The 15,330-nt window shown below is 34.5% G+C and overlaps 1 protein-coding gene across 1 annotated transcript in view; it reads right to left on the bottom strand.

The window, feature by feature from the left end:
• Positions 1–15,330, bottom strand: part of LOC145671728 (RNA polymerase II-associated factor 1 homolog) — a 72,966-nt gene that overhangs the window by 21,124 nt on the left and 36,512 nt on the right. The window contains exons 5-7 of the mRNA XM_081740934.1: positions 14,829–14,972; positions 9,360–9,463; positions 4,346–4,588 (exon numbers count right to left, since the gene is read on the bottom strand). Of these exons, the coding sequence (XP_081597060.1) occupies positions 4,346–4,588; positions 9,360–9,463; positions 14,829–14,972 (491 nt within the window). The remainder of the gene's footprint in view (positions 1–4,345; positions 4,589–9,359; positions 9,464–14,828; positions 14,973–15,330) is intronic.

Genomic DNA, 15,330 nt, shown 5'->3' with positions numbered 1-15,330 from the left:
TTCTTTTTCAGCTGAATGGAAAGAGTGTACTACGTCACACACACTGCTTTAGACAAGGAGAGGTGGAGGACGGGGAGGAGTTGGAATAAATACTAGAAGCAACTAAACGATTGATAGAATGCATAAGAAAACTGGGCAAGAGTTTGTTATTCATTTGGACTTCGAATTTTTGTAACAAATTTTATGCCGCGGACTGTACAAAATGCACTTTGCTACCTTCTTCGCTTCACGGCCCATCAAGTTCTACCGGGATGGAATCCATGGCCTTCCAGAACGTTGGCAGAAGGTCGTCAATGATAATAGGGACTATTTTTGATATTCCAGGTACGTCTTAGGTGACATATCGATGTTCGAAGGTGGTGGGTGAAAGAGCGACTGAACTTTCTTTGTTACCTTTATAATAACATTGATTGCAACCAGTATAGACTGTTGTGTACAGATCAGATTATTTTAATCCTTGTTTTACATTCATATTTCCCCTGCTCGGTTCGTTGTTATATTACAATCGGCAAACTTCAACGCAAATTCTTGAATTCATGCTTTTAAAATTTGTGCCACCTGCAATGTTACTTTGTTTCCCTTCCTATAATACTGTCTATATAAATAAGAATAAAAATGATCTTGGTAACTGAATCATGAGAAAACGGCTGATCCATTTGAAATGATTTTTAAGACTAGCCCAGGACCCCTTCAAATTATGAAGATGAAACTTGATATATAAACTCTTCATTAAAAATAATTGGACACGTGTCCGAGAATTTTCCAAATTTCCGTTTCCAGTGGAAGTGGGCAATTTCTAAGCTATTTTAATTTCCACTTTCTATGCATAAAATGGCAAAACAGAGGAAACGATTGAACTGTTTAAAGCGAGTGTTTGAACATAGTTAGCACTTGGATTGACCTGTGTTTTTATCACCACATTTTGATTTAAATATTTATCCTATGGAAAGGAAAGAGTTATATTTTTCACAAAGAGTAAAGGCTGTATAATGTAAACTGAAGTTTTGAACATAGCATTGGAGTCGAAGTGAGCTTTTGTTATTTCATTTCCATTTACATATGCATCTTTGAGCGACGGGGAAAGTTCATTATTTCCATGAATCTATTCTTCCCATGCGAAGAGAGGGTATTTAAGCTAATTTCAACATAGATCCTCATGTTGTACGAAAGGTACATGATTTCATGTTCTCAAATTTGAAATTTCTACTGAGGAAAGTTGTCTAATGAGGAATGTATTACTATTAGTCGTGTACCTTTCGAACTGCTGAAAGGAAAACCATGAGATTGGAATATTGATGCTTCTTGATACACAGAATACGAATTTATCATTCACTTATGCTGATTCAATATGCAAAAGTACAAAAAGAAGCAACAGTGTCACGTGTACATCACGTGATAGGTGTTTTCTTTATACGGTGGCGTGATATTTTTTTTTTAGTTAATATTGAAACCGAGAATGGTAGTAGTTTTCACCCATTTCCGCTATTGGTAGAAATTTTAGAGTGGAGTTCAAATATATTGGGACACTTAATCGATTGCAGGAAACCGCTTCTCGCTATCTATTACCGTTTATGTTCTATAGTGATCGACGTAAAAACTGGAAGTATTAATATGTACTACTCCCGATTTAAATAATACGTCCATCAATAAACTCGATTTCTAATTTTTGGTCCCTTATATCCTGGCTATAATTGGTGTTATATCAAGTAATTTTTGAGATTTTGTGCCTTCGTACTGTAGTTTAACACTGAAACGAAACTCACTTGTTATAAAATCAGTACTTAAAATTTCCTATCCCACAATTGCGGGAATAAGTCTGCTGCAACAGAAAGTTCTGAGGTTCATGTTCAAGGCTAATATAGTTGTTCTCGATAAATTATAGAAATTAAGTCACTATGTATACGTAGTATGTATATCACTTACTTCTTATATATTCGATATTGAGGAGATAGGTTTTCGCTGGCGATTTTTCAATCATAATATAATAATTTTACTATATACAATTCTTTAGATCAAATCAAAATAATTTTGGATTTTAACCAAGAAAATTCTCTATTCTATTGTGAATCAAACTTGGTACCAACTATATGAACTAAAGGCACGTACACTAATCATTCGAATACCCAACAGTATACACCATGCTTAGTTCCTTAGTATTACTCATTTAACGTTTCTCTTTATAATACACAAAATTAATGAACAAGCATGAGTGAGCTTCTACCAGCCAATTGAGCACGCACTTCTGTAACTGTCTACAATTCACAATTTTAATGAAACCAAACGTGAACTTTTTTCAGGTTTAAGAAATACGAGTTGGGGTGGAAATAGATCAAGAATAAGGAGATAAGTTCAACCTCAATTTGTGTGTTCCCACATGTAAATAATGTAATAACTAAACAATTTTTCAACCACTTTAGTGAAAAACAAAGTTTTTTAATTTTGAAGAAACATACCGTGTAGTTTCTTTCAGGCTTCTCTATCACCCACATTGCTTAGGGTTTAGTTCAAGCAGGAACAAGAGGACAGACAAATTATAAAGATATAAAGCGTTTAATCATATATTCTCTAGAAATTTTCGGATTTTCATGAAACATGACATGTGTTTTGCTGGTGTTTACTCTGAGGAACGTTTTGCACGTTTATTTTAAATATTCTATGTAATATTTCACAAATATGTTCTCGGTAACTATGAATAACAAATTCCAATGACAGAAACTAACGAAACGTAAGTGCATTAAACCAATAATCACATAATTTTATGAGTAAATTGCAGTATTATTGCATAAATAATAAACATATTCTGTGTTTAGCTTCTCGTATTAGAGAGAACATTCTTTTGTAGTAATAGGTAGTACTCGACCGATCCCAGTTCGATTGATGTGCTAAGAATCTGTTTGCTAATATACACTTCAAATCGTTTGCTCAATAGTGTATTTTTCAATTTGTGCCTAATCACTTTGGTCAAATTTAATTGATCGGACTTATATTTTGATATCACCTGCACACTTCAGCGCTATAATATGAATTATTGATGCTTAATAATGCTAGTAACTTGCGCACTGGATAATTGAACGTCAAGCCCTAGCCTAACATTCCGTACAAAGCTATATGAGACGTCATCATATAGTTGAATCATAATCTTATGACGAAAGACAAAAATCAGTTAAACACAATGCAAGTCTACTTAATATTACTTGCCCTTCTTATCCCTGATTTTACTTACTTTGAAGAAGCGAGTTTTTAATGAATCTTTTTGAAACGACTATTTCTGTTAGCAAAATGTTTCTGAAAAGTAAGCTTGACATTTCGAGGAGTTAATTGCTAATGAATGAGAGCTATTTTAAAAAGGACAATTTTTAAGTGCTAGCCAGTCAGGTCAGAGCTGTTGTTTACGTTGAGAAATTAATATTCTTTACTGGATCTTTGTAAGAAAATTTCCTCAGACATTAAATATTCCTCATCGATTGCGCGTAGGCAGAACGGGAATAGGCCAAACGGTAACACCCGTTCCGTTCACAGACAAGATAAGACGGAGATAATGAGATAAATTGTTAGTTAGATCATTAGGAGAAACGGGAGTAGACCAAACGGGAGGGACTGGATGAGTGCATTTATTGAATTCAGGGAGCCTTGTTGCTCATCGTAAAGTCTTTCAGAAATAAATTCTTTGCAAATCAATATTACTTCTGTCCTTATTGTGGACCAGCATTTCTTAGTGGGGACAAGGTAGTTGACGGTACGTCTTTGGGGAAAAGATTGGGAGGATGTGGGAGGGTGACTGCTCGTGTGCTTCTGGTTATGATTGAAATGTATAAGCAAAATAGTGTTCCTGCTCTTAGGTTTTAACTGTGAGGATTCCAGATAAATCACGTTCAAATTTCCAATACATATATTCCTGTTGTGCCTTTCTTCACGCCGCCCGGAAGTCCGACTTTTTGTAAATGTAGTCCACTTTTATGGGTAATTGTACATATTCTTTAGGAAAACGAAAAGAGTAACTGATTTTTTTCTCAAAGATGATGTCGATTTGCCCGTACTATGGATTGTCACTAGGCGACACTAGCTCGCCACTAGGTGACACTTTTGTCGCCTAGTTATACCTTATTTTACGTACTGACATAACCTCTATCGAGTTCTGACAAAAAGTTCGTGATTTAGTATTCTATACACATGGCACATTTCGAGATTTCTCAATTCTGACTTCACAGCTCGACTCGTAGCATGAAAAGCATACCAGAAAGAAGCATACATTCGTTTCTCAAAATTTGCTCTATCGAGTTTTGGAAAAACGGTCCTCAATTGCTAGCATTCTAAACGTACAGTTTATGCTAATTTATATCCTCACCTTGTTTCGATCTTATTGTAGAAAACTTCATTTCCTCTGAACACAATGAAGTAATCTTCTTCGTATCCCTTCATTCCCCTGTTCTTCACATTCCAATCATATTGGCGACACAGTTTATACTCATATTCATGTCCTTCTTCATATTCTACACTTTCTTCACTCTCTTTACGACGTTTAGATATTGTGTCTTGTGTAGGTAAGAAATAAGCAACAAACTGTTCACCAGATTCATCTCTAACACCTCTGAAAATGGAAAAGAAATACTTTTAAGTATGACATACTGGCAAAACAAACTATTACTTGCGCAAAATCAAATTGTCCGTCACAATTGGAAATGAAAATACACTTGGTGCAGCATTTTGTCAAATGATGACTTCATACATTTTTTAGGTTATATACGAGAAGCAGTTTTACACTTTATACATCAGATTAATTTATCAAAAAAGTTAACACTAAAAAGAAGAAAATTCCGTTTTGCACAGAAGACCATTATACAACGCAAAGTATCGTCAAATAGCACATATTGATTAACTACAGATAGAGAATTAGGGTGGAGAGCGATTAATGTTTAGCATACAACATTTTGATTATTATATTGATAGTACTGAAAGTAAGAACATTGAACTAAACATTAATTTGCAATGATATTGATTAAGAAGTATCTACTTTTATTCAAAATTAACTTTGGAGCTCCTTCGTGGCTAAGCGGTTAGCATACGCGCCTTTGGCGCGGGAGACCCGGGTTCGATTCCCGGCGGGAGCTCATGTGGTTCGGATTTCACGTTAATCAGTAGGTCCACGTCTCATATAGCCTCGCTGCTGAACGGGACGTAAAACCCAAAAAATCAATCAATCAATCAATCAAAATTAACTTTGATAATTAGGCAAAGGTTAGACATATTTAAGATTCACACAAATTTAAAAGTTTTCGTCAATTCTTAGGGAGAATGAATTCGGATGAAACAAGCTTCTGGGGAAACTGGTAGACCTTTAAATTTTTTCTACCTACGAAATGTATGGTTATTACTAGAAACCGGATGTTTAGGCATTAAAAACCTAGAAAATAGGCAGGCAAATAGGCCCTTAAAATTTAAAAATAGGCAGTAAAATAGGCACAAAAACGTAACACGAAATAATGAAGATAAATACTCAATACAATTAAAGCAATAGAATCAACTCATAGATAATGTTCAAAGAACCTAGAAGTATACCATCTTCTTTTACTATACAGGGTGGCTCAAAATTAGGTATACATCCCTGTGTTAATTAAGTATGACATTTTAGTTTAGTTGCTCTGTCTGTTTCGAAATTATGTATAAGTGATAAGAAATTAACAAAAACTAACAGAAACTAAGCCAACATCTGCAATTATGTATAACAAAAAGTAAATTATATAAAATGCCATGAGCCACTAGTATGGGACTGTATACCTACTTTTGGACCACTCTGAATATAAAAACGAAGCTTGACATGTACTCCATATATGTTATTTATATTTTATAAATTATATATTTTCCCAATGTAGTCTTATTTTGAAGAAAATGCATAGAATAGGCAACATTAGGCACTAAAGTAATTATTTAGGCAGTAAGGAGCAAAATAGGCAAAATAGGAAAAATAAAATTGGCTTAAATTGAAACCATAACCCACCATATAACCTTTAAAATGTTGTTTTTGAACGTATCTTTAATATTAAAGAATAGGCATTTTGCCTAACATCCGGTCTCTACTTAATACTTATCTAACGAGTTCGTGCGTTTATTTTGTGGAGTCGCTGCCCTGTGTTTACATGCTGTCATTGGTTGATAGGTTTTCAAGAGGGAATATGTGAGTGCTTTTCTGCTTTATTTTGCAAGGTTGCCAGAACATATGAGCTCTAACACACAGTCTATTTTTTGGTTTGTTCTATTATAATATTGTTAAAGTGATTGATGTAATTCAAAGTGGAAAATGGAATCGACAAAAAAATCTACACAAAGTAATGCATTCCGATATTAGAAGAAATACATATAAGGTTAAAATTTTGTAGAAAACAAAAGTGGACTAATATTGCATTTAATAAAACACAGACACAGCTGCCTGTGCAACAGAAGTGTAAGAACTGTTACTGAAATTGGTATATTTTATTCAACCATTGGAATATTTTGTTAAAAGTATATGCATAAATTCACTCTGTAGACGAATGGTGTAGGAAAGGGGCTATCGCGCTTAATGTAGTATATTCCATTTGTGATCCTCGATCATACCGCTTTCCTCTTAATTTACTACGAGTCAGCATATTAAAAAGAAACCTTACTTCCCAGAAGTTCACTTTAATCTTACATAAGATTTTAACAAATTGTTTATGTACTGAATTATCTTCTTTTGGCGGAAGGGGCTCTTTGTCAGCATTAACATCAAAATATACTGTCTACGGGTGCAAGTAAGAACACAAAAAAGAAATAGATTGCACAAGTTTTTTTTTTTTTTAATTTATTGATCTGCTTAAGTGAATTGTTAGCACACGCGACTTTGTGTGTTTCCCTGGTTCTACTCCCAATTGGGCCACTAATATTTTCTAGTGTCGACCCATCATCATGAAGGGCCGCGAAAACTCAGTTGTACAGCGCTTCCCTTTGGTGCGTGAGGTCTCTGGTTTGATTCCAGTTTGCCCCAAGTAGCTCTTCTAGTGAACAACCAACATTGCACGGGTTTTCTAGTATTCTCTCGTTGCCTCCCACTTTCTTCATTCGACCGTTTCGTTCATTATCACTACTTCGATTAGACTCGAAGGCATAGTAGTGAGTCGTTAATCTGAAAGATTTCATTTCATTTTTTCATCACCATGAGACAATTGGGGAACTGCGTGAATTAAGAAGTAGCGAACTCAGGTCCAGAAAGTCAGAATTAATGAGACCTGAGAGGTGATGCACTGACCACGCATCACCGCGTTGAACTTGCTATATAACTCTTCATGGATTGTAGCAGCAGTGAGTTGATTTCTTTCTGTCTGTTAACTAATGTCATCACTATTTCAAACCTGTATGACTATAAAGAATGAGACTTACTTATCTCTCCCCTGTAGTTCGAGGGACACAATGGTAGAGCGCTTACCTCTGGTGAGTGGGTCCCTGGTTGGATCTCCAGCCAAGGATTTGTGGTGGACATCATGTCTGCGGGTTTTTTCGGGTACTCCCGCTTCCTCTCACATTCTCATTCCACCAATTCTCCCATCATCACTCACTTGCTCTAATCGTTTGTCTCCCTTAGCCTAAAGGGCATAATCGTGGGACATTAAACTCAAATATTTGATTTCAAAGATTTCACCCTGCAATTCATCTCACCACCGTGCACAGAGGCCTAATCACTGCGCAATTAAAATACCGCTAATTTTACAGTAAATTATGTGATATCTTCAAATAGATAAAAGATAATCGAAATGTGGAACAAGAGCGCCCTAGACAATATTATTTTGCATGAGGTACCGTTATCACGAGTCACCTAGTAGCTTTCCGTTTGCAGCCACTTTAAAACGCGAAAATAAATGCCGATTTTCTAAATAGCTAGAAATCAAAAGCAGATAAGTGAGTCGTGATAACGGTATCTCATGTAAAATAATATTGTCTAGCGTGCTCTTATTCCACTTTTCGATTATCTTTTATCTATTTGAAGATATCACATAATTTACTGTAAAATTAGCGGTATTTTAATTTCGCCGTGATGGGTCCTCTTGTGTACGTGAAAATCTGTTCGGCTATGCAGAAATGTTTCATCGGGTGACGTATGGTTAGTGCATCGGTTTATATACATATATGCTTATCTACGCCTTCTTTGACATAGCAGTTTGTCAGCGCCGTGACGTTTTCCTGTCTCCACTACTGCTGTAGACGCATTAAGTTAATCCTTTTTAATATTATTCGATATTCTTATCATATTGATATTCTTTAAGTAGTATTTTCATATGCGAAATTTAAGTTGCAGTAGTCTACATCCTTTAGTGTTTCATCCTATGTTAAACAGTTTTACGCATTCAGGACACAACGGTAAAGTATGTACACGACTGATTCCATTAAATTTTATTTGGTTCAGGGTATCCTTTTGATTTCCTTTTTAAAAATGCCTATGAAAGAAATTTCAAGTAAAACCAGTACCTCTGGCAATCCTGCCATGGGGCTGACGTCACTTGTAAAAAAAGGAAATTAGCATTTTGCCGCACGCACAGGTAAGTCAAACGAGATATAACAATAGCAAAAGAGCAAACACTACATGCATACAATGTGTCTGTATAAAGTTTATAATCACCCTTCCCAACACTTCTCTATATCAGACCATTTTCTTATCATTACTATGGATGCGCACGACACGAGTCGAGACAGAATTTTCCTGAGAAAATTCGAGCCGACACACAGCCCTTCCAATAGAGAAGAATACATTTTTCGAGTCGAGACATCACTTTTACAGCACATTTACGAGACGAGACAGCCTCAAATCTTGTCTCGTGCGCATCCCTAATCAATATACCAGTATTTAGGTGAATATTGACAAAGTCTTAGGAAATGTTCGGAAGGGTATAAATTTCATACCCTAACAGCAAAATTTAACATAATGGCAATATAAAACAGTAGCATAAATTTAAAAAAAATGTAAAAGAGAAGGAATTAATATCATTCATAAAAAGAAACGAATATCAAGTAAGCAGATTAAGTCCCTTAAAACGCTGTTAAACACTTTCTACGTTAAATCTGACGAAAAACAAACACATAAACAAAAAATAATATGAAAATAATATTATATTGTGCGACATCTGTTTCAAGGGAATCATCGAGACGATTTATCCAGCTTTAACCAAATCTTGTAAAGCCATGTAATGGAATTTATAGCTGCACTGATGTGTTTCCGAAGATCATTCAGGGTTCTGGGTAGTTCAGCTACGTACACCAGGTTCACTGATATACGGATGTTAATGTAACTTACTTACTCTTGTCTTTGACTATAGAATTGTATGTGAAAATATAAGCATGAGAATAAGACTTACCTAATCAAACCTTGTCCCAAATACTCTTTATGTAAAGCCATTGGTATGTTTCGTGGAGTTGGTTCCTCATGAAAACGTACTTCGGCAAATGTATGTTTCCACAACTGCAACAAGTAAAGCATTCTTTAAACTAGACATACAATGAAAATGAAGGTGATACTAATAGAATTTTAAAGTGTTCATTCTCATATAAATATTTTACAAGTATAAGAAAAATGGAACTTACCATAAACCCAATAAGTATTTATATAAGATTTCCATAAAACAATGTAGCGCAATTGAGAATTACGTTGAATAAGCGGCTGCTGATAATTTTAACATTATTAAATTAAAATGTTTTGTTCTCTAGGTTAGTCAATTACATCATGTTTTATTTAACACATACAGTAATATAATTACAAAAATAATCAGACATTTCAATAAGGACAAAGCGATATTTTATATATAGGGGAGTGCAAAAGTAGGTATACAATTATAAGAGTTCTTGCCTTCTTTATTATTAGTTATGTATTAATATGTTTTTGATTATGAATAAACAATAATTTTATAAAGTCAAAATTAGGATGATGTACAAATTAGAGTTAAGTACAATCTCTTAGGTTTTCAAAGTGCCGACCTTCAGCACTTACATAGTCCTGTAGTCTAGTTTCTGCACTCAAACACAGTTTGGTACAGAGTTTATATTGTTCTTATAAAATTAGTCACATCGTCAATAGTGCGTAGTTTCCTCGAAAATCCTTTATCTTTGACAACATCTCAAAATAAAATACATTGAAGTGAGATCTGCTGGTCATTGAACTGGTATTCGTCGACCATTCCAACGATTGGGTAATTTGTTGTCAAGAAATTCGCACACTGTATAGCATAATGGGAAGGAATTCCATTTTGTTGTAAATAGAAGTCATCATTATCATGTCGTCGTCATAGTTGTGGAATAATAGTGACTTGTAGCATCTGAGATGCAGATTGTGGGTAACAGTTTTATTTAAAAAGGAAGAATGAACTCTTTACACGAAAGGGTTACCCAAAGTATAACTTTAGGTTGATTCAATCGTTGTTGGAGTGTTACATGGGGGCTTTCTGTTGCGTAATAGCCACAGTTACGCCTATTAACAACGCCTGAAACTTTAAATCCGCTTCGTCCGACCAACACATTTTTGGAATGATGCCATCCCCTTGTCTTTCTGCATTCAACATTTTACCTCGCAGAATTATAGTCAGCGACCTGGATCATCCTCTAATAATCCATGGAGTAATTTTCCCGATACATTTTCGAACTTAAATGTTGCATCAGACGCCCCAAAGATTACGGGAAATATAGTCGTAGAAAGAACAAGAAAGCTCTCCGTGGGTGGTTTCGGCAATGTCCGATCACTCGTATCCTCTTACTAGTGACATTGTAAGTAAATGTGTATCCACCAACGTTGCCGTAGTTTTGGTCTCTGTTATACTCTGATTTATGACTTACACACGTGGGTTTAAGAGGTCACTTTCCTCTCTTTCTCTTTCCCCCTTGCCGTGGATTTGGGATTTCACTTTGCTCTTTTCTCCCCCTCGCCAACGAAAGGTACATGCTCTATTTTCTGTTAATGCTAGTTAAAAAAAAAAAAAAAAAATTAAGTACACGACCATTAATATTTCAGAGTACACCATATTTTTATTGTCTGATCTATCTATAGCAAGAAATCATGTGTAATATTCACTATTTAATGCAAATGTCATAATTTATTCTTAAAAAGTATGTATTAAAATACAAAATATACACCACTTTCAACTATTAAGGAGAATGAATTCTGTTATTATTTATTTATTTTGCTTATTTCAACTTTGTTTCGATAAAATTAAGAATATTAATTAAATAATGAGTAAAATATTTGCTTTTAAATGAGTAAAACAAAAAACGGCCTTTTGCAATCGATTTAGTGTCCCAAGAATATGTTTTAATCTCCTTCTTGAATTCGCATAGTTTGAAAGTTTTAATTACAGTAAAACGATAGTCACTTGTTACGTCATCAAAATGTATATGCTAAGGTGGAGGAATAGGGTTTAAAATGTATATCAAGAATAGGATATTTCGCGACATGTTAGGGAGATGAAACAGTATATAAACTCAGTATTAAAAATAAGTGAACATTTGCTCCAGCATTTTGTGAAATTCCACTTTAAGAGGAAAAATTCTATAACTATTTTCTCAATATGTAATAAAAGATACAGGCCACTCCACTAAATTTTCTCACTCCAATTTCTTAAAGTATATCATATTATGCTGCAGTTATTGCTTAAACATGAAATATTCTACGAGCGACATGTTTTGAGGAAATTTCATTCGAGGAAAGTTACCTTCATGAACTTTTTTTATAAGAAGTGACTTTACCTACACTTTTTATAAGAAGTGTATATACATGAACTTTTTTATAAGAGTCGGATTTCTTTCATGTCACTTTCATTAAAGGCGTATCCTAGGGGGAAAGGGTTCAAATATAGAATATGTCAAAAGCTGTTAAAAAGTTTAAAATCGATTTTTGAAAATAGCACTTGGGTCGTCTAACCTTTTATAATTTAATTTCCATTTAAATACCTGTTCTAAATGCGAAAAAAAGGGTTCAAATATGATTCACATTTCAAATATTCTCCATAAATCTACTCTTCCCGTGAACACCGGTTCTTCAGCCAGTTAATAAATAATTTTATGATTAGTGGTAATAAAAATAATAATTTAATGTTACAACGAAGGCAAGTTGTGTCATGTGTAGTTATCACATTGCTTTCTTGATTGTTGTTCTAGGCCAAGGTTCCCTCTTTCTTAATTCAATTATCTAAAGATGTAGATTAAAAACTGAAAATCCTGTGTTTGGTCGGGAATCAATCCGAAACAAAGCATATTAAATTAACTATAATAGTAAAACAACATTTCCTGGTGCTAAATTTCACATTACAATTGGAAAGTTTACAGAATTATGCGAGAAATCTTGACAGAATTGTCCACGATTTTCGTTTTCCTCCCAAACGAATTGTGAGATACTACCTTTTACTTGTTATTTGTCAGCATCCTTTCCAAATTTTTCTCCATTTCTCATTATGATGTTAAAATTCATTCAAACTATACGTAGATCTCTATTAAATACGTAAATACCTCTCAGCAATAATAATAATATAATAGATAAGAATAGTTGTTTCGCTAATAACTAACCATAGTCATCCTGGGTAACTCGATCTATACCCCGTGGCCTATACATAACACTATCAAATAACGAAGAGAAAGAAGGAAATTTAATATTAGGTCTATGTTCTTCCGGTGTCATGAGGAAAACTCAATAAAAGAAAATTAATTTAGACGGCCTATGCTCTAGTGAAGAATTCTATAAAAATAATCGATGTAAAATATAGTGTAATTATGTAATAAAATAATTAAAAATAATGTAATTTAATAAAATGTAAAATATAATTGAAATACACTATTCGTAAATTTTTGATATCTTGTTGCCTTATCTATTATGTAAATGAGAAAGTTACTTCTTCATCATGCATTTCAGATATTGTTATTCGACTAGAATTGAAGAATTGAAGATACTTTTATATAGAATAAAATCTTACTCGTGCTTTTTTTCAATAGATGCATTCATGTTTATCTTTTAAAAAAATGCTAAAATGTATTTCTTGCCTTCTTTGTTTATTTCATTCTTTCTATATAGAGAACAGGGAGATGAACAAACATTGACCAACTGGCCTGCACATATGGTTAGCTCCTTCTTAACGGAAGAAGAAAGATATTCTGTTGAAATGTCAAATAACAAAGCAACACGAAGGACTCGCAGCTTCCAGGCTACTTTTTTCTTCGCCAAAACATTTAAAACATTCCATTCCTTACTCAAGTAACGGAGATCAGCTTTTACTCACCCCTCCTATTTTAACTGAGAGCTGTCATGGAGTTCGAATTTGTTGGCAACATCGGATTTCAGAAAAAATATCTGTTTCACTACCATATAATGGGCGGAGAAGGGTAATAGGTCAATTTTCTGGACCTCACCCTAAGGCCGTCATGAAATTTCCAAAAGTCTATCTAACTCACGAGAAGCCCTCCTCTTTGCTTTTTTTTTCTTTGGATAACTGCCTGCGCAACTAACATTTCATTGTCTTAGGTAGTAACACTGACTGGCGACCACTCTTCGTCGCATTACAGACGAAGAAAGTTTCATGAAATTTAGTGCGTAATATTAAGTTGTAGTGTACGTGGTGAGGTGTATCAAATTATGTAGGCTGTAGGCTTTCCAGCATATCAACTTCCGTTGCCCGAAGATTAAATTAACAGCCATGATGATCTGACAAATAATAAATATAATAAATACAATATAATTACCAGCCATGATTATCTTAAAAATTATAAACCGTATATCTACTTTTGCACACCCTGTATAGAGAGTTTATTGATGTAGCACAAGTAAGATACAGTAAAACCTGTCTTCAACGGACCCTTTATTAAACGGAAAACTGTCTTAAACGGAAATATTTCACGGTCCCATGAATTTTGGAGAACTAAACGTGTAAAAAGTCCCTTCATTAAGCGGAAACTGTGTTACGCGGACAACGGAAAGAAAAATAAACATTTAACGGAAAATTCTGAGTTCCGGACTACAGCGTTTAGAAGATGTTTAGACATTTTGTGAGACATATACATTACACTGTCTGCGATAAAATGTTCGTTCTTTTGTTAAATATGTCTGAACAGTGTTGGCCTTCCTCAACCACTACTCATATTCACCACCAAAAATTGTCCTTAATCCCCGCAACTTAATCAAGAATCATACGAAATGTTGGAAAGAAGAAAACGAGATAGAGGAAGAAGAAGAATACGATACCGAGTTCGGAGAAGAGTGTAGAATAAATACATACCAAGATTCTCTCAGAAGTTTAAAGGAACTGCAAAAATTTGCATTACGGAAAAATGATTCTGATTCACTTAGTATAATTTCTCAGGTTAAAGTGTATGCGGAAAGTCAAGCAGCCAAGCAGCAATGTACACAGAAAACCCTGCTTGGCTATTAGAAAAATAAAGAAAACGTGTGCATAGCATATTTTGTATTCATTTTAATTTTTGTGTATTTATTCGTAGAAGAAAGAAGTACTGTAATCGAACAATGTACGTACAGCAATATAAATGGGCATACTGAGAAAATATAAGCATGTATTTAAAGAAAGAAAGAAAGGAAAGCTGTACCTCCACTAACCGGAAACCTGACTTTAACGGAAATTTTTGCAAGTCCCGCTCGCTTCCGCTAAAGACAGGTTTCACTGTATTATTTTGGACGCAATACGGTCATTTCTAGTTAAACGATACCAGATGTAAAGTTAAGATTTTCAACTTTAAGAAGTGAGGATATGAATCCTTTTAACTTTTATAATAGATGTCGCGAAACAAATCAACCAACTACTAATACTTCCTACCAGCGGAAAATTTACTCTTCAACTCACCTCAAAGTCAGGAAAAACAGGTATAATCTCCAGAGGCACAACGTTAGGCTTGCTATAGTGCTTCGTGATTGGCTGCTGACTGTCTTCAAAAGTTTTTTCAATCGCTTGAATTTGTAAATGCCGGTCTAAGTAGAGTGTATTGTCCTGAAACAAATAGAACAGCTTATAAAATTTATCTCGTGCAAATTACGGACCCACAGCCTAGACACATAGCGTACGTAGTTGTTCATAGTGAGGCTTCACCATCAACACTCCTTTTTCAGAGAATAACTTAACATAATTTTCTGAACCTATTTGTTCGAATGTTGATAGACTTTGGATTTCTAAGTTCATTATTTTATAAGATAAACATATGTAGTTGTACTAAGAATGTTACCACCTCCGAGACGAAATTTCTTATGGAACGTCTCGTCCTCAATTTCACAAAATGTTTTGTCTTATGAGCATGGGCGGCGATTAGGGGGGGCAAAGGGGGGCAGTTGCCCCTCCCACTTTTTTGAAA

This window comes from Thermobia domestica, chromosome 2, assembly GCF_964235325.1.
Source record: "Thermobia domestica chromosome 2, izTheDome1.hap1.1, whole genome shotgun sequence".
NCBI lineage: Eukaryota > Metazoa > Arthropoda > Insecta > Zygentoma > Lepismatidae > Thermobia > Thermobia domestica.
Note: the sequence above shows the minus strand (reverse complement) of the source record. Positions and strands in the feature narration are given on the sequence as shown.